Below are 23,573 nucleotides of genomic sequence, written 5' to 3'. Positions count from 1 at the left end.
CATGGTATCCTAAGTGCTTCTGTAAACAGCAACTGGACTCTCTTTTAGATTCTTTAGAAGATCTTAGGCTTCATTTTGTTCGAGGTCTAGCATCAAAAACATCACTAATAAACATATTTTTATAAGCTAGACATTGTGCATGTGTCTGTTTGAAATTTTGAGTTTTAAAAATGCAAAAACTTTTCAACAAATTTAAAAAATCATATTTTTCCACTCACCTGATCAAACAAATAGACGGTAACATCATCAAAAAACGACACAGTCTTTTTCTTGCGTTCAAACTCCTCCTCCAGGCTCTCCACAGTGAGCAGCGTCGGCATCTTGAGGAGGCTTCTCAGTTTGTGGGCCTCGCTGTCGTCGCTTACCACGATGGGCACCGGGTGGCACTCATCCTCGCTTTCCTCCCCGCCGCTCTGTTCCTGGACATTGTAGCTTCGCAGCTCCTCGTCCGACTCGTCACTGTCGTCGGTGTCACCGTCCTCCTCATCGGCCTCCTCGCCATCAGCTGGAGATGCTCGACCCTCTGCTGCAGGAAGTGGAGGTGGAGGTGTGGACGGAGGTGGAGGTGAGGAGGAAGAAAACCTCCTGGTGTTTGCCGTATGTTGCAAAGCCACCTCGTCTTTGGGTAATGTGTGAGGGATTTCACTGGATATCCCTGATGCTCTGTTTTGAATTGTCGTGATCACTGGCTCCTCGACAGCTGGAGCGGAGTCTTTAACTTCCTCTGCTTCCTCCTCCTCCACCTTAGCGTTCGAGGCACAATCTCCATTCAGGGCGCCAAGAGCTTCCTCCATGGCTCCCACCACCTCAGCTGCCCAGTCTCCCAACGATGAGTTCTCTTCCTGGGATGGCCACTCGTCCAGTCCTCCCTCTGTTATTGAGGCGGTGTCGGAGGGCCCAAGAGCCTCATCCTGCAAACACTCATCTGTCAAGAACTCTTCCATGTCTGGTGGAGATGAGGACTCTGTTAATGTGTTTTTCATTTCAAGTTTTATGTCTTTGTTTGCCACACCATCCTCTTCTTCGGTCTTCCTCTTCTCAGCCTTCTTTTCCCCAATGTGCTGGTTCTTCTCAACACTTTGTTCATCTATGGCTCTCTGCTGGAGTTCCTCTCCTTCATCCCGACTCTGCCTTTCATTCTCATAGTCTGAGAAGTAGGCCGAGTCTCTGTATGGAGTCTTATCACTCAGCGGTAACAGAATGTGGTCACCTGTCTGTGAGGCCAAATCCTCGCCCAATGATGGCTCACTCTCTACAGGCACCACTTCAGCCTCGAGTCCATGTTCCTCCAGCTCCTCGTCCTCCTCCAGGCTTGCATCAAGGGTAGATTTTCCCAGAGGCTGTTCGCGGGGCTCATGAGGCTCTTTGGGGACAAACTCGGGGCTCTCGTTATTCTCTGTGTCGTAGCCACTGTCCATAGCTTTGGGTGAGCTGGACGGATGGGAGGAAGCAGGGCTGAAGCCTTCGCAAGACCCGGCTGCAGATGGCAGGTCCATGGAGTCCATGGAATCAGGAGTTCCTACCTGCTTCTGCAGCGACTTGAAGGCCGGAGAAGCGTTCAGCTCACAGGACTCATCAGCAAAGATGCCTGAGGTGACGTCGGTGATATCGTCTGTGATGTCTTCCTCTTCATCGTCATCGCTGCAGTCGAGGATGTCAGCGAGGCTCACACTGGAGCCGCCACGGTCGACGCCACTATCACCAGTTTGACTCAGCTCTGACTGTGGATCTGTGATGGCTACCATGACGTGCATGTTGTCAGCAGGAGGTGGGGGGGTGGCTTTAGTCATCGTCAGGGTCACCTCTTCCTTTCTAGGCTCCAGCGGTTTTTGCATGATTGGATTTTCCTTGATTACATCCTCCCTCTTATCTTTAAGTGGGGTAACATCAGTTGTAAGATCAACATACTGCTCTCCACAGTCCTCAGTCTTCATCAGTGCAGGTTTGGAGATAATGGGACCACCTGGGGCTGGAGACAGATTAATCATCTCTTCATTGCTTGGGATGTCGATTACTTTATCTCTGATGTAGTTGCTGTGACTGTAGCTGTGACAATAGCTGTTGTTTCGGACCAGCAAGCCAGTGAGTGGATCAACAAAGTGTGAGTGGCAGCACTCTCCAGATACTGGCACCTGAGTCTCACCTTCATGGCACAGGTAGATGTAGGCATTGCAGTTGTCTGAGGGCACCATTGCATGATGTTTGCTCAGACTGAGGCAGGCACTGTTATCTTTGGCCTGGTGTGGCTCAAGGTAGTCGATGGGTTTGGGTAGAGAGTGGTAGGCCAGACTGTGATCTTCTGGCCAGGAGTCTTCGATGTCCGTACTCGGCATTGTGTAGTGGAAATCGGCATATGTGTCCTGTCTGCAGCTGTGGCTCGCCCGTCTGTGGTGACCGATGCTGCTGTGGCGATGCTTCGAAGGCCAGGTGTTGCAAGTGTGTCTCTCAACAAATATGTCCTCTTCCTCTTCTGAATCGCTGTCTCTGTGTCCGATGAAGAGAGCCCCCTCGGTCTCCATGTTGATGCTGACAGAGTGGCTATTGTGCCTGGTGTGGCTGGGCATCGTCTTCCTCAGGGAGCCCATCATGTCATAGTAGCCTCCAGTCACGTTCTTTCCAATGATGGAGGTCTGACTTGTGTCCAGGTACGTGTCTCGGTAGGCTTGTTGAGGCAGACTGTTCACAGATGGGGATATACCAAGGGGGTTCTCCAACTCACCCAAAGCCTGACGCAAGCTTCTTGACCCCCAGCTTTCCTGATGGTGCATTCTGGAGGGCTCGTTTCCAATCAGATAGTGATCTAACCCCAAAGGAGGTGAGTGCTCATAGTAGTAACCCCCATCCCGGTCTTTGTAGGACACATAGTGACTCGACTCCCAGGGTCGCAAGGGACTGCTGTCCGAAACTTGGCCTAGAAGGGGCTCCATTGTCAGGGAGATGGCTGGACTTGAGTCATTGGAGTCGTATATGTCAGTTTTATGGAGGTCTGCTGACCAATAGGGAGCCATGTTTTTAGCCTGTGATGGGCAGGCCATGCACTCACCCGAGTCTGCGCTCCCGGTCAGGAAGCTGCCGCTGCTGCCCTGGTAGTCTGGGCTGTAGGAGCACATGGTGTAGTCCGGGTCAATGTTACAGTCCACCGGCTCCTCAATCCGGATGAAGTATTCACTGCTTACCGAGGGGCTATGCGCACTGAGGACGGGCAGCACACCTGGAGCATGTAGGTGTTTTGGTTGATAGTAAGAAGGAGAAACCCCATGGCTGAGGCTTTCCATGGGGCAGCCTCCCACAATGCCCCCAGGTGGGTAAAAAGCTTCCTGACAATGATGGCTGACCTGACCCAAGGTACTGGAGGAGTCCGGGGCTCTGTATGACTGGTCGGCCCTGGCTTGCTCCCACTTGTATTCAAAGTTCAGGCCATGGCTGGTCTCGGTGACTGTTAGTATGTCGTCTCCGGACTCTGAGTGATAGCCGTCGCCAGTCGAAAACTGCTCGAGCAGAGGGAAAGAGGAGGATGATGATGAGGGGTGGTCTCGTGACATCACCGAGGCACCGCGGTGGCTGTTGAATCCAGTGTTGGGTCGCAGGGAGTTCCAGCGCCTCTCGAAGTCCTCCTCGGCCTCGCTGGCCCCCTTTGCACACAGGTAGCTGAGCAGCAGGTGGACCTCTTCTGCATTGGGTCTCTGATCGGGTTGGAGCCAGCAGAACTGCATCACCTCGTACCTGAGGACCCCCAAAAATGACACAAACAGAAAAACAGACAAGTAGATCAGCTGATTATTAACATACAGGTGTTTAGATTTGGTTTTAAGTACATTCTGTTATGTAGCAAGAACTGAAACTGTAAAAGTGCTATTAATGCACAAATAACTTTAAATGAACTAATATTTTTCCCATTCTAAAATGAGGTTTTGCTTATAACTAGTTTGCATAGTCCAAGTTTGTTGCTTGCCCACCCTTCACGCTTTGTAAATCCAATATAGCACACCAAAGCCACAACTACGAGACAGAGTTCTTAAATGTGGGCTATACTCATGGACATTTATAGGTTCTGTTCTATTAAGTGGAAATATCTCCTTTGCTCTATTTCAAACATATCTAAGGCTAAAAACAAACATATTCCCAAAAAATACTGTACAGTTTTTAGCCGATAGATTTTTTTTTTTTTTTTTTAGAGTGTAAAGTGTCACAATTTTTCGACTATATCTCCATGTATTTTTTAATCAACTCTATCCTTAATTTAGAGGTAAATGGACACTTAACACTTGTACTTTTATTACGTAAAACCCATGAGGACCCTAACCACTGGATGTATTTCAGGAACAAACATTTTCCTTGCTTCAAGCCCTATAATTAGAATCTGCGCAAGAAATGGAAATCCACTCGACCTGTAAGGGATTCATTGTTGTTTTTCTGCATTCGTCCTTTTCCAGCGGCATGTTTAATATTTTACCAGTTTGTGACTCACCAGCGCTCAGCCAGGGGCACTTTGAGCAGTGGTTTGGGAAGTCGCAGCTGCTGCTCCCTCACAGCGTAGGTCAGCACCTGTCTGTCGGAATAATGTCTGTACGGCTGGTTTCCCAACTCGAAGAGCTCCCAGATAGTGACTCCCAGAGACCTGAGACATAGGACGACATGGACCTCGACGATGACTCAATGTGAAACAGTAATCAGGACAAGTATGTGTCATCCCCCCATGTGTAACCCTGAAATAATACTTTTGTTTTCGTGTGCTGCTGAGGCTTTATGACTGTACGTGCTGTGATTTCGTTCTCGAGAGTTCATCGCTCAGGAAACGTGCAATTACTGTCATGATTCAGGACGCTGAGTTGGGGAGAGTGGGGTAAAATGAGACAGTTTTTACTTGAGGTGTCACTAAAGTGGAGGCATGACAGTAATATCTACAATTGAAACATGTGCATGTACTTCAGGATGTGGAGCATCCCTGGGAATAATTGGTTTGGATCTGTAAAGGAAAAAATATTCTTTCCCCTTTCAAATGTATGTCCTTGCAGGTGTTAGCTCACATCACCCTAAATTATCTTCCAACAGGCAGACGCTGTAGGAGGATGATATGCTAGGACTCTGCTCTGGTTGAGATCAGATATTGTCTCTTCTGATGTGACAAGTTGTCTTCATACTGGTCTGTAATCTAAAATCTGACCTGTTTTCAGGTCATTCTGGCCCCCATTTTGAAGCTCTTTTAAGCTCTTGTTTTTCTTTGGACAGATTCAAAGTAATTTTGTCATTTTAGACAAGATTTGTGGTATTCTGGTTGCATTTTAAGCTGTTCTATACGGATTTTGATTTATTTTGGACTGACTCCAAGTCATTTTGGATGCAATTGGTCATAAAAGGACTTCCAGGGACCGTTACTGTTACAAGTGTTGCAGGAGCACTGGGAGCAGAATAACGCTGAACGAGGAGACTACACTGAAGGAGATGACATCCAAATTTTTTTAAGTATGTTGTTGGGGGTTTTTTTTGCTTTTTTTAGATAAAGGCTCTGAACCTTTTGATCACACATCACATTTAGTCAGCTACCTTGTTGTATACCTAGGGTCAAACATCATGCTGATCAAATTTTCCCCTATTTGTAGCGCACGTTCAAACAGCTGTTTGGGGTTCAGTCTTCATTTCACTTCATTTCTGATGTTAAGTTTTAGCTTAGGGATGGGGTAAGGCATTTATTTGTGATGTTAAGGTTGGGGTAAGAGTTAACGAGTGTCTCTACTAATATAAAAGCAGAAGTGTGTGTGTGCACGTGCTGATGTTACCAGATGTTGCTCGGTTGGGTCTGGTCGGCCACCAGCAGGTTTCCGTGCACCTCGTCCACCAGCTCCGGAGCGATCCAGCGTAAGGGAACGTACATCTGATCCGATGTCACGTAGTAATCATCCTGATAAGAATAATAATAAACGGCATTATTTGTTGGGTTGTTAATCACATTTCCTTGTTTGATATAATGTCGTGAATAAAGGAAATGAGCTCTGGAGAAAGTGCTGCATGTAATCTGTTTCTGCTTCACATTCAGACAAACAAATCAAGTTATTTTCACGTTAGTTTCCACATTTGTTTCCTTTTTGCTGAGAGAAATGAAAAAATGTGTTTTCCACACTATAAAAGCTTGAATTTCATTGATTGTTTTATTTTCTAATTCATGGATGTTGAACAGCTTTTTTTTTTTTTAATCTTTTTGTGTTTTTAAATAATAAAAAATCAAAATCAAAAATGTCTTTTGCACACTATAAAAACTTGACTTTCTTTTATTATCATTATTATTATCTTTACTTGAACAGATGTTTAATGCTTTTTTAAATTTAAACTTACATTTTTATCATATTTTTTATTTTTAATTTGTGTCCACACTTGTTTCCTTTCACCTGACAGACATTAAAACATGTCTTCTGTGCAGTATGACAGTTATAATGCATACATTTAAGAAAAGGGAAATAAAACATTCTCATTTGCACATTGTCTTCATTTGCACATTTCTGTACACTCTTTAAAAAAACATACTGTCACTCTTGTATATTCTGTTGATTTTTTTCTAGGTTTCCGAGGTTAGTCTGTAGTTGGAAGATCAAAACTCACGAAACTGTCAGAAAATATTAATTTTATTTAAATTCAGTCGTTTTCTCCTCCACATCTAGACACGATCCATCAATTTTGGGAAAATGAACTGCTGAGTCATAATTTAAACCACTGAAAGACAGTTTGTCCACAACAACATTTTGCATTAACTCTCTAAATGTGTAAAGGTTTCCGGTGTTTTTATTTTCTACTGTCTCATTTTTCACTGCAGTATGCAACATTAAGCCCTGCAGCTCTGTGGAAACAGACATTTTTTAGTTTACAAGATTGAATATAGCTGGAATTAACATTTACTGGAGGAAAAAAGAGTGACTTAGCTTTGGATATTTTATTTTTACATCTGTAAGCTGTTTTTATCTCCTCTCTGCTCTGTGGAAACACTGCCTGCAGTTCATCTGAAAACAAACACGACTTCACAGTTGAGCACAAGAAGCCCAGAATTATTATTCTTTTTTGTAGATCGTGGTTAGCATAATATATATATTATATTCTACATTTTTACTTTCACTTTATACCCTAATATTCTGTGTTGCCCTATTGTTTATCTCTTTATTAAATATCCATGCTGCAAATGACTTGTTTGGAACCTACAGGTCTCATGGTTGCATGTTTGTCTGATGTACCTTGTACTTGTTGTGGGATAGTCCATAATCTCCGATCTTCACTGAGACATCCGCAGTCAACAAGCAGTTCCTCAGAGCCAGGTCACTGATGAAAGAGGAGGACGGGGGGTAAAAACAATCGTTAAATCTCCTCGCTATTTATACACTCACTAAAGAAGACCAGAACATTGTGGGAGGCTCGTGATTCTGAAGGAACAAAACAATTACGAGGCCCGCCTCATGTCATTTCTACTGTAATGTCCTGTAATGAGACAGAGCATTCACCACAAAAAATTTGAACAGCGATTAAGCTGTGTCCAGTAACAGCGTCGTTATTATGTACATGTGGGGTTTTTTTTCCACAGTACAACTATCACTCTTAACCCGCCCTGTTCACTAGACTTCACCCCCTTCCTCGACTCCTAAGTGAAATTCAAGTTGAAGGATGCAGTTTCAGAGATGTGGTGCCCGCCATAATTACATAACAGGACCTCCAGGGAGCATTACAAGTGTTGCTGTAGACGGGGAGCAGAGAAGCACTGCACAAGGAGACTACTTCCATTTTAATCAGGGGGGTCTCATAACTGAGAATTTACTAGTATCACTGTGGAAGATTTGCTAACTAATCGCTTAATCTTTACAAATTTAATCTTGATTTAAAACAACTGGAAAAAACACAATTTACTGCAAGTTTACAAATAAAGTGAATCAATTTGTTGTATTTTTGAAGACCGTGAAGCAAAATAATGGACCAAGACTCGCTGATTACTATCAGCGTTGGTTAGAGTTGGTTTTCTACTTGTAGTAGCACAGTTAATACTGATAATCATGTTTGGTGACACTTTATATCAAGATACACATATACTACCATTCTATAGTTTGGGGTCACCCACAGAATTCCATGTTTTCCATGAAAACTCACACTTTTATCCATGTGCTAACATAACTGTACAAGGGTTTTCTAATCATCAATGAGCCTTTCAAAACCATTAGCTAACACAATGTAGCATTAGAACACAGGAGTGATGGTTGCTGGAAATGTTCCTCTGTACCCCTATGGAGATATTCCATTAAAAATCAGCTGTTTCCAGCTACAATAGTATTTACCACATTAACAATGTCTACACTGGATTTATCATTCATTTAATGTTATCTTCATTGAAAAAAAACTGCTTTTGGTTAAAAAATAAGGACATTTGTAAGTGACCCTAAACCTTTGAACGGTAGTGTACGTATCATTAACTGCTGAACTTTAACTTGCTTTACTGCAAAAACACTGAGTGACAGGATGATGAAACAATTATTATTTTTGTCCCAGTTTAACACTTCTACCCGTGGAAACAACAAATCATGTCGACATCCACTTTGTTGCAGACTGAGGAGTGGATGTTCGTTCCGGAGAGGAGGAGTCGCCGCCTGCAACAAAATCACTGATGCTGGAGTCGATAAGGAGCACTCAGGCAGCACCAGGATATTGTTTCAGGAAGAGACCGGGAAGCAGTTCTAATCACGGTTTGATCTGACTGCTGGGCTTGGAGCTGAAATTTTTACGCTTGTGTGTTATCTAGTAGCAGAAATAGCTGCTCACCTGTGAGTGAAGTTGTGTTTGTGCAGGTGCAGGAGTCCCGAGGCGATGTCACAGGCCATCCGCTGGAGGATCAGGGGCTCGGGGGTCATGGTTTCGGCGGTTCGGCAGCTCCGGAGGTAACCTTTCACGTCACCCTGAACACAGCAGAGAAACCAAACAGCTGTACGTTACAACCTCCGACCACTAGAGGGCAGCATGGGATCTGTACTGGGAGTTGCTGATGTTTCATCTGAAATGCTGCATGGGAAAAACAGTAGATTAACTCATAAAGTTGCTCAGTTTTATTGTGTAAATCTGTATTATTAGAAATTTCGGGACAAATGCATCCATCAGAGTGAGTATTGCACCAAAATGTTTAGCCTTATACGCCTCAGGACATGGACGTTCTGACCTGAGGGGAATAAAACATGGTCCTCCACCATGAGAATGTGAAAGAAAACACTTGAAATGTTCTTGGTTGGCCCTGATGCACCTTCTACAGTCTTGTAGATCCGACTGTCTTCACCAGTAATGTTCTTTAGCATGAAGGTTGAATTAGACACAAAATTTCTGACAGGCAGACGCTATAGTCATTTTGGCTGCATTTCAGGTAGTTTTAGACCAATTTTAAGTCATTTTTGGAAAGATTTTGTGTCATTTTGGCCACTCTTTGAGTTTTAGACAGATTTGGAGTTAATGTAGACAAGATTTGCCATTTAACCAAAATTTTAAGTTGTTTTATATATATTTCACACCATTTTGACCAGTCTTTGTATCACACTGGACACTATTTAAGTTCTTTTAGGCAGATTCTAAGTGATTTTAGAAAAGTTTTTTGTCATTTTGACAGCATTTTAAGTTTTATACACATTTCAGGTCATTTTGGGAACATTTTTAGTTGTTTTATACAAATTTATGGTAATATTAAGCAGGTTTTTTGTCATTCTGACAACTATTTCAGCTGTTTTATACAGAATTTGAGTTACTTTGGTCATTTTGGACTATTTTTGTCAATTTGGACAGTTTGCACCTGTAATTGGTCATGAAAAGACTTCCAGGGACTGTTACAAGTGTTGCAGGAGCACTGGGATCAGAGTAACTCTTCATATGGAAAGTACAATGAAGGGGAGGACAGCCAAATTCAAAAAAGAGAAGTATGCTTTGCTTTTTGCTTTTTTTAGATAAAGGCTCTGAACTTTTTGATTACACCTCACCAAATTTCCTTGTCTTTAGAGGCATTATCTAACTTTCTCTTGCATATTGTTTAGATTTTTCACACTATTTCTAAGTCCTGTTGCCCCCTTTTTATATAAAATTAAAACAAACTTTAACTGTGAAGAAGTCATATTTCAGCAGCGAACACCAATTTACTTCACTTATGCGGCAGAAAATAAAAAAAATGCTAAGAATTGGCAGGAAGGCGGTGCTTGCTTGTGCTGTTATTTACTCTAAGTATTGGTGTTTATCCCACAAAACTAATCAATCCAGTGCAGAGGATGATGGATTTTTGGGCTGCTGCTGCTGGTACAAGTGTAAGCTTGACTTATTTTTTGTAATGTGGAGCTCGTCTGCCAAATGTTTACAGCAGCTGCCAAGGAGGATCTGGCTGCCAAAGGTAGTAAACAAAAAATAAATGAATAAATACAAATTTTAAAAAATCCCTGCAGCTCGACATTATAAAACCTTTTCAATCAGTTTAATGTACGGAGTGAGTTACAGGACAGAAGGTCAAACTAGAGTGTATATTATTTTACGCACTTAATCTTGTATAGCACATTTAATGCACAGTGATTTATTAAAATACCAAAACTCTAAATGAAATGGAGGTTGTGGCTTCTTCTCTGAATATAAATACATAGTGCGTGGATTCACCTAAGATGTTATTTTATCTTTTTTTGTTTTTCTGTAGACCTGTTTTGTGTATTTTTGTACTCACCAGTGGACAAAACTCCATCACCAGCAGGTATGGAGTGACTTCAGTGCACTGAGCCAAACAGTGCAGCAGAGCCGGATGCTGGAGGGCGCTAGAGAGCAAAACAGGACATGTTAGCACTGTTAAGACTTTATTAAATCAAAATGCATTACACTGAGAAGCACACACATGATGCTCATTTTTGGGTTTGTGCTTTAATTTTGGGGTCTACAAGGATATTTTTGCATGCTTTAAGGTTCAAAAAACGCATTTCTTTCAAATGTTCTTCCCAACTTTGTCAGTTTAAGCCCTTTTTTCTCCGAATAAAAGCAGTTTGCAGGTTCTCTGAAAACGTTCCTAGGTTTCTCAGGTGTAAATAAATATTAGGAACACTTTTAAATGTAAAAATAAATCCCACTATAACTGCAGTAACAGTCACCTTTTCAACACTGTCAGCAAAAAGCAAAAGCTTTGTAAAATTTCAAAATAACAAATGTCTTGTTTTGTCCAAACACATTCAGTAAATGAATAAATTGTCCATTTTTTTCTCTTTTTTAAAAAATTTCTTGCCACTTTTCTTCATATTTCTTCAACTTAACTTGATATCTTGTCTCTTTTTATTCATTTTTGTCACTTTTTGGTCACATTTTGTCTCCATTTTATTCATATTTGTGACTTTTCGGTCTGATTTTGTCTCTTTACAATCATTTTTGTCACTTTTTGGTCAAATTTTATCTCTTTTTTTAATCATTTTTGTCACTTTTTGGTCGCATTTTGTCTCATTTTATCACAGACTGTATATAAAGATGGACGTAGCATCTGGCTCCAAATTTGAAGCCCACCAAACTTGCAATATCACACCGTCCGCTAGGGTTGGCTTCAAACAGCTTTTGCTCCATAGACCCCAATTCATCACCGGAAAAAATAAAATTTGATAGACTGATGTTCTACAGCTCAGGATTTTATTCCCGTTAGTTTTCATGGTCAAAATGAGAGATCAGGTGGCCGATCTTAAAATAAATCAATACTGAATTTTAAATAAATTGTTAAAGTTGGCGGAGCCAGGGGGCGTGGCTATACTTGATTGACAGTCCCATAGACTGGTCCTGCCCCTAGTTGCTCTCCGGTCCAGCCTGTTCGATGACGCGTTTTATGTCACTGGCTCCAAAAAATCCAAAATGGCGACCAGGAAGTAGCAAAATCCGGGCTTCATTTTCTCGGCATTGAAACCAACGGGTGACGTCACGGTTAGTTCACGACTGCTTTTTATTCATTTTTGTAATTTTCTGTTCACATTTTTATTCATATTTGTCCCTTTTTGGTCTGATTTTGTCTCTTTTTATTCATTTTTGCCACTTTTGGTCACATTTTGTTTCTTTTTGTTGTTGTTTTTTTACAGTCAGAAACACTGAAGTTGTACCGGTACGGCTGTGCTTCTTCCAGGAAATGCATCTGCTCCTGCACGCTGGCACTGGCTTTCAGCTCCTTCACCACCACCTGGGTGGTGTTCAGGCCGGCGTTCACCTCCCCAAGCAGCACCTGGAGCCACACAGGTAGACACACAGATACATACAGAGGAAACACAAACAAACAAACAAACACATGGGATGCAGGAGACAGACACACATAGAGATGGACGTACCCAGACGGGGATGGAGGGGACGGATGGATGTTCATGAAAAGGAGGCGACAGACAAAGAGACAGGAGAGGAGAGAAGGACAGCACGTTATCTGCCTGTAGAAACACGCCTCACTGTCGGCCTGCATTTACCATGAAAGAAGGATTTAAAGTGTGGCATCAAAGGCAGCGAGGTTCAGGTGGAGTTATGCTGAGACACTGGTACAGGGAGCAGAGATCACAGCGAGGACCAACAGCCATGACTTAACGCTGCGTTTCATCCTGAGAGTCTCTGAGGTGTTCTTACCTTCCCGAACCAGCCATTCCCAATCTCCTTCAGGTACAGGAGGCTGTGGCGGCCCAGATCTGACGACTTCAGGAGCTGGACTGAAGAAGAAACGGGAAGAGGAGAAGATGTTAAAGAGTTGTGTTGTTTCACAGCTAACTGTTCTGTCAAAGGGATGAAATATAAATCCATTAGTGGCCCCAAATTTCTACATGATATGAGAATCTGCTTTTTAACACAGTTTCTAGGTGCTTCTTTGCCCATTTTTCTTCACTGTGGCTCATTTTTTTTATTGCAATACAAAGTTCTGCACCTCTGGAAACAGAACAATCCTGACTAGAAAGAGCCAAGAAGTTAAAAAAAAAAAAAAAAAAAAACTTCTTTTGCACGCTATAAAAACTTGAATTTGTTGGACGTTTAACATCTATTTTTATTTTTTGTTTTAATTTTAATCTTGTTTTTTATTTTAAATTTGCTTCCACACTTGTTTTCTTTGAGTTGAGAGAAAATTAAAAATGTAAAAGATTTTCCTCTCAGTCTCTCCCAAAGTAACATAAAATTCCCCAAATGGACTCAAAATTGGTCCAAAGTGGCAAAAAATGTCAAACAAAGACTGAAAAATTGTTGAAAATTACTTGAAACATGTTCTAAACGGCCCAAAACTGGTTTAAAATGACAATATTTGAGACCAGTTTTAACTCTGTTTATATGGATATTGTTTACTGTTTCTGAACCATGCTGCATTGATCAGCTCAGGGGCTGCACAGTGGTTAGCACTTTCACCTTGCAGCAAGAAGATCCCCGGTTCAAATCCCAGCCTGGGCCTGGGATCTTTCTGCATGGAGTTTGCATGTTCTCCCTGTGCATGCGTGGGTTTTCTCCGGGTACTCCGGCTTCCTCCCACAGTCCAAAAATATGCTGAGGTTAATTGGTTACTCTAAATTGCCCGTAGGTGTGAATGTGAGTGTGATTGTGTGTCTGTGTATGTAGCCCTGTGACAGACTGGTGACCTGTCCAGGGTGTCCCCTGTCTTCACCAGAGTCAGCTGGGATAGACTCCAGCACCCCCCATGACCCTAGTGAGGATAAAACAGTGTATAGAGAATGGATGGATTTTGCTCTCGGATTTTGTTAATTTTCTGGATCCACGTTGCACATAGTTGAAAATCTGACAATTCTGTCTGTTTCTGTAGTTTGCGGCTCTGATAAATGGCTTGATTTTGCAGATTTTTGCTTTTCAAACAGACATTTAGCATCTAATGCATTCATTTCAGGTATAATCTGAGGTATAATATCATATGGGTGTATTCTGGTTGCATTATCACAACAACAACAACACCACAATATTAATTCAAGAAAATGCATAAGATTAATGCATTAACTGATTAAAGCTCCCTGATGGATTACACTGCTCGGCCATTTGCAGCGCTACGAAGAAAACGGGGAGAAACAAATTAGTGATGCACCGATTAATCAATTAAATGCCATTTTGAGATGATTGCCTCAGACTAATTCCCAGGTGAGTCGCTAACGGAGGTCAGTCTGCAGCGGCTAATGGGATGTTTTCCTCAAATGATTCAGTCAACGTCGCCTCTGAACACGTTGATTAGAAATATCACTTAAGCTAAAGAAGGCAAAGGAGGAAAAGTAAACATGTGACAGAAGGAGCAGGAGAGGGACAGAAGCTATCTGCTAAGCTAACGGACAGCAGCAGTGTTAAATGTTGATTTAAGAAGACTTTAGGAAGACTTTATCAGCTGCATGAACAAATCTGAATTAAAACCGTTCTAAAATCCTGTAAATATCAGTATCGAGACCTGAAAAATCCACATCAGACAAAACTACACCATCTAGTCAGTGAAAAAATATCAAGAGTGCGAGTTAAATGCTTTTGTCAGCTATTTTCACTTTTTAAAAAAATATATTTTAAAGGTTAGAAAAACACATTTTCTTCCTTAAAAATATGACTTACAACATAAAAAACAGCATTTAAAGGCTGCTCATTACCAGAACAACACTGAGTTTAACTCTCCAAGTTTGACTACATTTATTAAACTTTTTTCTGCACGTGAAAATGCAAAAAAAAAAGAAGAAGAAGATAGAAAAGCACCATGAGATAACACACCACATCCAGGTTGTCAGGTGGTTTCTGCAGAATCCATCGTCCATCCAATCGAAGGCCATTAACCCTCTCCAAAATAATAATATTATTATTGGTTTATTATTGATGTTTTTGGTACCAATGTAAGTTTTTTTTTACATTTTAATTAACATTTGCTTGTTTCGTAGGACAGATTCCCCAACAGATGATTAACACAGCTTGATTTTGATGGTCGGATTTCATTTCCTGTTGCATTCTGTGAAGTTATTACCATTTTAAGTCATAAAATTTTATTAAATTCTGAAAACGTTTTAAGAATAACTTTTAAAAAATCACATGAAAAGGATGAACTTCTGTATTTATATGAAATTAATCTTTACTTTTGAAAAGAATGGTCAATATATATCTAACTTGAAAAAATAACGATCGATGGCCATTAACTCTCTCCAAAATGTTGTATTTATTGGTTTACTGTTGATCTTTTTGATAGAAATGTAAGGGTTTTTTTTACATTTTAATTACATTTTAAGTTAAGAGACTTCTTTAGAATCTGTCGTCCGTCCATTCGATGAACCTGACTGTTGATCTTTTGGTAGAAATGTTAGCTTTTTTACATTTTAATTAACATTTCTTTTACAATTCACAGGACAGTGAAGAGATGATAGATGATGAAACAGACTTTGATTTTGGCAGTCAGATTTGATTTCCTGTTGGGTTTTTATCATTTTAAGTCATGAAATACAGCTGAATTCTGAAAATGTTTTGAGGATAGCTCAGAGGAATCACATTAAATAGATTAACTTGTGTACTTATATGAAATTAATCTTTACTTTTGAATAGAATGACCAATATATATCCAGCTTTTCAAAGGAACAATCGATGGCCATTATTAAGCCTCTAAAATGTAATATTAGATATTGGTTTGTTGTTGATCTTTTGCTTTTTTTTTTACATTTTAATCTACATTTGCTTGTTTAAAGTTGTTTTAAAGACAGATTCCCCAATAGATGATAAAATACTCTTTGATTTTGATGATTAGATTTGCTTTCCTGTTGCATTCTGTTGGATTTTTGTCATTTTAAGTCATACAATATAGTTTAAATCTGAAAAGGTTTTGGGAATAACTCCAAGAAATTACAAGAAATTGATGAACTTACAATAAAAGATTTTTTTAAACAGAATGATGGGACCAGTGCTTTTTAAAGAGATGATGCACATGGGCACATCCTTAGATATATAAATAATACAACATATATGCAGAGGGAGACCAGTGTATACATCTAAGCTGTAACAGTACCATGAGAGAACACACCACATCCAGGTTGTTAAGTGGCTTCTGCAGAATCCATCATCCGCCCGATCGAAGGCCATTAACCCTCTCCAAAACGAAGCATCCCAGCGCGCCCGTGGACGCTGCCCATCGTCCTCCAGTAAACAAACCAACTCCTCTGCGGTGTTATTCTACTCCGGCACCGACCTGTCTGCATCTCCGAGTCCTGACATGCCGTCCCGACTGGGCCGAATGAAAGCGTCTGACGGCCGGCCTCCCCTCCTCTCCCACCCCTCGCCAGCGATGCCTTTGTCTCCCTCCCCGACTCCCAGATGACACTGGGATTCTGGACCCGGACAGGCTCATCTTTGTGGTGCCGTCTTCCCCCCTCCAGACAGACACACAGTCCCGTCACTGTGTGGAGGCCATATTGGACGCCCCTGTCCCCGTCCCCACACTGGTCATTCCTGACACCCACTCACGCTCCCTCTGGCCCACAGCAGAATGGCCGCCATTGTCCGGCCGCTCAGGGCAGCATGGCACCAGTTAGGACCAGTTAGCGAACACACTGGGGCTATTATCCAGCAGCTCCATGACAGAGGAATGAACTGGGATTGGCGATAACAGCGGCAGGCTACGGCTCCCACCCAGCCCACCGTGTTTACCACAAATATTCATAACGCCGGTGGAACAATGAGGCCAACATGAGACATTATTGGAGAAAAAAAACAAACACTGGATAATATTTGTTGAATTTGACAAGGAGATTGTCTTTATGCGTCGAAGTTTACAGATTGGTTAGAAAATAGTAAAAGAGGTCGTTTTCAAAATTTCCACATTTCTTCATGACTATTTATTTTGGGTAAATGTATGAAATCCTTCCTTCTGGTGGAACAGTGCGGCCATCATGATACATTATTGGAGAAAAAACAAAATAGAGTAATATTTGTTGTATTTGATAACGAAATTGTGTTTATGCTTCTAAAAGATTGTTTTTAATGATGTAATATCCACATTTCCATACTTTTTCACGAGTATTTCACTTGCATAAATCTATGAAATCCTTATTTCTGGTGGAACAATGAGGCCAACATGATGCATTATTGAACAAATACCCAAATAATACAGCAATATTTAGAATAAGAATCAGAATCAGAATCTCTTTATTCATCCCCGAAGGGAAATTCAGTTGTCAGGGTTCTTATCTGTTTAATTTTGAATTGAATAGCCTGACTGCTGATGGCAAGAAAGATTTCCTAAATCTTTCGGTCTTGCTGCACAGGAATAGGAGCCGTCCACTGATGTTTCGTTGTTCATTGAGGCAGATGTGAAGTGGATGATCCATGTTTGTCAGAATGGCCTCCATCTTGCTCAGTGCCCGTCTCTCCACCTCATCCTCCAATGTGTTCAATCCGATTCCAACCACAGAGCAGCTTTTTTAATCAGTTTGTTCAGACGCCTTGCATCCTTCTGTTTTATGCTGCCTCCTCAGCAGACTGCAGCATAAAACAGGACACTTGCAGCATCTTACTGCAGATGTCTAGTGATCGAAGTCTTCTGAGGCAATAAAGTCGGCTCTGGCCCTTTTTGTAGATGAAGTCTACGTTTGTAGACCAGTCCAACTTATTATCAAGGTGGACACCTAAATATTTATATGATGTCACCATCTTGATGTCCACAAGTGTTCACTGGCTGAAGAGGGGGTTTGGATCTGTGGAAATCTATGATCATTTCCTTTGTCTTTGAGGCGTTGAGTAGCAGGCAGTTTTTGTGACTCCAGTCACTGAAGGCATTTATCAGATCTCTGTATTCAGCTTCATGTCCATTTCTGATACATTCCACGATAGCAGTGTCATCAGAGTATTTCTGAATGTGGCAGGACTCAGTGCTGTATTTGAAGTCAGATGTATACAGAGTGAACAGGAATGGAGCCAGGACTGTTCCTTGTGGAGTCCCAGTACTACTCATTAATGTCCCAGAAACACAGTTCCCCAGTCTGACAAACTGTGGCCTTCCTGTCAGGTAATCTGTAATCCATGAAACACAGGAAGGATCCACTCCCATCTCTGTGAGCTTGTCTTTGAAGATGGTGGGTTGGATGGAGTTTTGTTTATTTTTTTATTGAATCTGACAAGGAGATTGTGTTTGTGTCTAAAAGATTATTTTTAACATTGAAATATCAACATTTCCAGACTTATTCATGACTATTTCACCACAAAATCCTCTATATCTACTGTTTGTCTCTCACTATCTGCCCCATTACTACCGACACTGAATGCATTGTAATCTAAACCGAAAATACCCAGAATCCCCCCCGTTAAGATCTCTTCACAGCCAATATACTAACTTAATTCTATCTGGGATCCTCTGAGCTTTATGCCGCCGAGTGTCTCGCTGAAGAACATGTCCGGATTTAGCGCCGCAGTTGCCAGGAAGTCTTTAGTGAGATGCACAGCAGCTAAATCACTCGGAGGCAAATGGAATTCCCATTATCCCCTCTGAGCCCAGTGCATCATGGTCCATCTCTGCTCAGGTTCTGGGCACCCAGACCTCCATGTGAAGTTGCGCATTACGTTTTCCCATCCCCTGTGATGTAACCCAGTTAGGAATAATGGAGAGGTGGAGGCGAGCCCATTTTCCCAAGTATCCATAGTGTAATTTTTAATGGAAGAAATTCTAATTAAAAGATACACTATATTGGCAAACGTATTGGCTCACCCATCCACATAATCAGAATCAGGTGTTCCAATCTCTTCCATGGCCACAGGTGTATAAAATCAAGCACCTGGACATGCAGACTGCTTTTACAAACATTAGTGAAAGAATGGGTCGCTCTCAGGAGCTCAGTGAATTCCAGAGTGGAACTGTGATAGGATGCCACCTGTGCAACAAATCCAGTCGTGACATTTCCTCTCTCCTAAATATTCCACAGTCAGCTGTCAGCTGTATTATAAGAAAGTGGAAGTGTGTGGGAAAGACAGCAGCTCAGCCACCAAGTGGTCGGCCACGTAAACTGACGGAGCGGGGTCAGCGGATGCTGAGGCGCATAGTGCCAAGAGGTGGCCAACTTTCTGCAGAGTCAATGGATACAGACCTTCAAACTTCATGTGGCCTTCAGATTAACTCAAGAACAGAGCTTCAGCAGAGAGCTTCATGGAATGGGTTTCCATGGCCGAGCAGCTGCATCCAAACCGTACATCACCAAGTGCAATGCAAAGCGTGGGATGCAGTGGTGTAAAGCAGCCGCCACTGGACTCTAGAGCAGTGGAGATGCCTTCTCTGGAGTGACCAATCACGCTTCTCCATCTGACAATCTGATGGACCAGTCTGGGTTTGGTGGTTGCCAGGAGAACCATACTTGTGGGACTGCATTGTGCCAAGTGTAAAGTTTGGTGGAGGGGGGATTATGGTGTGGGCTTGTTTTTCAGGAGCTGGGCTTGGCCCCTTAGTTCCAGTGAAAGGAACTGTGAATGCTTCAGCATACCAAGACATTTTGGACAATTCCATGCTCCCAACTTTGTGGGAACCGTTTGGAGCTGGCCCCTTCCTCTTCCAACATGACTGTGCACAAAGCAAGGTCCATAAAGACATGGATGACAGAGTCTGGTGTGGATGAACTGGACTGGCCTGCACAGAGTCCTGACCTCAGCACCATAGAACACTTTTGGGATGAATTAGAGCAGAGACTGAGAGCCAGGCCTTCTGCTCCAACATCAGTGTGTGACCTCACAAATGCGCTTCTGGAAGAATGGTGAAAAATTCCCATAAACACACTCCTAAACCTTGTGGACAGCCTTCACAGAAGAGTTGAAGCTGTTCTAGCTGCAAAGGGTGGACCAATGTCATATTGAACCCTATGGATTAGGAATGGGATGTCACTGACATTCATATGCGAGTCAAGGCAGGGGAGCAAATAGTTTTGGCAATATAGTGTATCTGTACAATTCATTTCTCATCTTTCAAAATGCTAATCATTGATATCAACACTTTAGTTCTCATTGGTGCAAATGTTAATTCTAAGTTATCTTGTGCTAAAACTGTTCTTAGATAGTTCGAGTAAAGTTTTCATGATGAGTTGTTCTTTTTTTTTCTTTTCTGTAAAGCTGCATTCCCTAAAGGCATGTTTGGTGATAAAAATTTTTTTGACTATTACGCCGTAACATTCTTAAAATATCATTATTTTTACTAGTAAGGAAGCTGTTACTGGCATCTCAAATTAAAATAAAGATCTGTAAATCAGAATATGTGAAAATATAGATTGTAACACATCAAAATAGTTGTAAAAAAACTGTTAAATTCGCATTTGACAAGAATCAGGAGTGAAAATGATCATCAGTGCTGCTAATTAATAAATAATAAATGATAAATGTCCACCACAGTGCCCAAGAACATGAGAACTGGTCTCGTTTTGTTGCTCGGACTCCTCGTTGTGTGTTTTTTTTGTGCTCTCGTGTCTCCTCTGAGTGGGTGTGATCCCTATTAGTCTTTACTGTGCAGCCTGCAGTGCTGAACAGCTGCATCGGGGCGGTTCCTGCAGGAACTGGGCCTTGACTGGAGCCAAACTCCTGCAGCACTAGAGTCCCATCAGAGCTCCACCTATCCTCACGGTCCATGGACGGCCTCAGAGCTCAGCGGGACGACGCCAGAGATGGGGAAACTTTGGCCAAAAGCAGCTGCATTTACAGCTGACAGGTTCTACTCCAGCTGCTAATCTGTGTCCAAATGCCACCTCCAGGCCTTTCTGTTCTCATAAAATAAAAGATTTTTTGTTTTAGGGGTCATTCCAAAATTGGAGGACATTTTACGTCCCACCCATCAAATTTCAAATTATCCATGCAGAAAATTCTAAAACATGCAGTTGTTAGGAGAAAAGAATGTTTGAAAATACTTTTTTAAAATACCGAATAAGTCTGGAGTTCCTCCTAAAATGACATTTTTCTTCCACCCCCCTGAAATTGAATCTTAAATAAAACAGTTAAAATGAAATTTAAATCTCCTTTTTTGGTATTATTTTTTCATTGATGACTCTTGTAATTATTGGAACGTTTTTTTAATCAACATAATATCTTAAACAACAATTATCATGCATGGAACGCGTGTCTCACAACAACCCTGTTGATGATGTTTGTCGTTTTGTGTCTTTTTTTTATCCTTTTGTGTCTTGTTTTTGTCATTTTATTTCTTGTTTTCGTGTCTCATTTTTGTCATATTTCGTGTTTTTGTGTCTCATTTTTGTCGTTTTGTCTTGTTTTTGTCGTTTTATGTCTTATTTTTGTATTTTGTGTATTGTTTCTGTTGCTTTGTGTTTTGTTTTTGTCATTTTGTGTCCTGTTTGTTGTTTTGTGTCTTCTTTTTGTTGTTTTCTGTTTAGTCTCTGTCATTTTGTCAGGCTTTTGTCATTTTATGTCTTGTTTTTGCTGTTTTCTGTTTTGTTTCTGTCGTTTTGTGTCTTGTTTTTGTCGTTTACATCATCTAACAGTTTTCCTAAAGAGTGGGTAGAGCAAAGCTATGTCCTCTCTTCTATTTTTCATATTTTCCTCACATTGTCAGCCTTGATTGAATGTCTGAGTCTACCTCATATTATCAGGATCAGACTCATTCTTTGGACTGTTTTCCATCAGTCAGTTTGTCCTCTTGGTCAGCAGTAACAGCTAGCCAAATATCTAGCTTCTACTGCTGAGACAAAGCTAACATTAGCATGGATTAGCAACCCTGTTACTGTGATTAGTGTAGGGTTAGCAAACAACACATAAAACATGGAATAAAAATGCTGCCATTGATGTGTAAGCGAAGCCAATCAATCCTTTGATAGTTTATTACTATTATTGATGAATATGGAGCAGAAAACTGGAAAAGAGAAGGTTTATTTTTCAAACATTGGAAGCCCAAATGTCCCAATTGTGGAATGACCCTGAGAGCTTTAGTTCTCCACTGTATTCTTTCCTCCACTCTGTTGCAGAACGTTAAGCTTTGCAGTTTTAATATTTTATCATCCTGTTGTAGCACTTTAAGCTGCATTTGAGTGAAGGTATACAAATAAACTTGAGCTTGAAAAGGTCGCAGGATAAACAAGAAGGAAATGGACAAGATTCCGAGAAAAGACGTGTCTCCTTAAACCCAAGAATCAATATCCTCTCATGATGTCAGCGGGCGAGGCCGTCCTGAAGGTGCAGTAATGAATCCCTGAATGCCGCTACACGAGCAGTCATATGGTTTCTATTATCCACCGAGGACAACACGTGTTAAAGGGTCAGCTCACCCAAATCACACCACAGCGAGAAAATGTTTTCCCACTTATCCCGAGTGGTGAACACAGATAGACTGAGTGATAATAACTGGGGGTTTGGGGAACAATGCAGACAAAAATGTGCGACAGCTACACAAAAAATGTATTTGTTTCACACAAAAAAGGCCGTAAATTTGCTAGATTTTCCTCCTTGGAAACAACACAACCTTTGTAAGAAGCAGAGAGAATGTAGAATTTCATAAATCATACAAAAGTTGGATTTCTTTAAGTATTTATTTTGCAAAGATTGCAAAAAAAAAAAAAAAAAAAAAAAACACTGGACAGATGCTACCAATACCAGAAAAAAAAACATCCTTTTTTCTCTGCATATTCTACTGCTTACATTTATAATTTGTTTTCTCCGCATTTCTCAGTGATTACACAGCCTGCAGCTCAGCCGAGCAGTTTTGAAATTTTTGTCAGTCGCAGCTGAGTGCAGAATTTTATTTTGTTTTTAATAGAATCTGTTTTTTTTATGACTTTTTAAATGAGTCACATCAAATAAAGTCACGTTTTAAAGCTTAGATTTCACATACGATTAGTTCATGACCGTGGGAAAACAAAGAATCTGACATTTTATTATGTTTTTACAGTTTCTGTCTCCAAAAAATGGTGTAATTTTGGCATTTTTAAAAAAGATTTTAAATCCTACAGGCAGCTTTTGTGATTCAGAGAGTTAATACACCCCCTGTCAAAAGTTTTGAGACGGGTTCTAATTTATTTAAAAAGGAAAGTGTCTCAAAACTTTTGACAGGGGTGTACATGTGCAATTTTTCCATATTCTATAAACTCTGGTTAAAATTTGAGTGTGCTGTTATTAAATCTGTCCCATTGTTATTCTTTCTTTTCTGACTTCATCTTTAAATCTGTTATTTTTCTTTTGTTTTTATTAAAGTTTGGTTGTGTCTATGCAGTTTTAAGCAGCTTTTTCTTCCTTTTAAACACTACAATGCACTACTTGCCTTGATTCGCCTGCATCCACATTGTGTAACTTGCAAGTTTGTTTTGTTTTTGGCATTGAAACAACAACAATAAGGAGGTGTTTGTGGGATTAACCAAATACCAAGGAGGTTGGAGTTGGAATCCACTGTGAGATCTTTTTGTTTTTACACTTTGCTGTGTTATTCTAACACATTTCAAAAATTTCTGGTGGAACAAAGAGGCAAAAATGATACATTATTGGACAAAAAACAAACAAAATACGGTAATATTTGTTGAATTTGACAAGGAGATTGTGGTTGTGTGTCTCAAACAGCTTACAGATTGTTTTTAAGATTGTAAAAGAGTGTGTTTTCAGCATTTTCACACTTTTTCATGACAATTTCACTTGTGTAAATG

At 40.9% G+C, this 23,573-nt stretch overlaps 1 protein-coding gene across 8 annotated transcripts in view; it reads right to left on the bottom strand.

Moving 5' to 3' along the window:
- aatkb (apoptosis-associated tyrosine kinase b) overlaps nucleotides 1-23,573 on the bottom strand; it is a 104,439-nt gene that overhangs the window by 9,400 nt on the left and 71,466 nt on the right. For 2 of the 8 annotated variants that reach the window (XM_051939796.1, XM_051939798.1), the window contains 8 exons: nucleotides 12,601-12,680; nucleotides 12,096-12,214; nucleotides 10,700-10,787; nucleotides 8,785-8,918; nucleotides 7,218-7,302; nucleotides 5,778-5,899; nucleotides 4,469-4,618; nucleotides 219-3,723 (listed from right to left, as the gene is read on the bottom strand). In XM_051939796.1, the coding sequence (XP_051795756.1) occupies nucleotides 219-3,723; nucleotides 4,469-4,618; nucleotides 5,778-5,899; nucleotides 7,218-7,302; nucleotides 8,785-8,918; nucleotides 10,700-10,787; nucleotides 12,096-12,214; nucleotides 12,601-12,680 (4,283 nt within the window). The other 6 variants (XM_051939799.1, XM_051939802.1, XM_051939800.1 and 3 more) reach the window with 6 other exon arrangements.

Source organism: Acanthochromis polyacanthus, chromosome 19 (genome assembly GCF_021347895.1).
Source record: "Acanthochromis polyacanthus isolate Apoly-LR-REF ecotype Palm Island chromosome 19, KAUST_Apoly_ChrSc, whole genome shotgun sequence".
Lineage (NCBI taxonomy): Eukaryota > Metazoa > Chordata > Actinopteri > Pomacentridae > Acanthochromis > Acanthochromis polyacanthus.
Note: the sequence above shows the minus strand (reverse complement) of the source record. Positions and strands in the feature narration are given on the sequence as shown.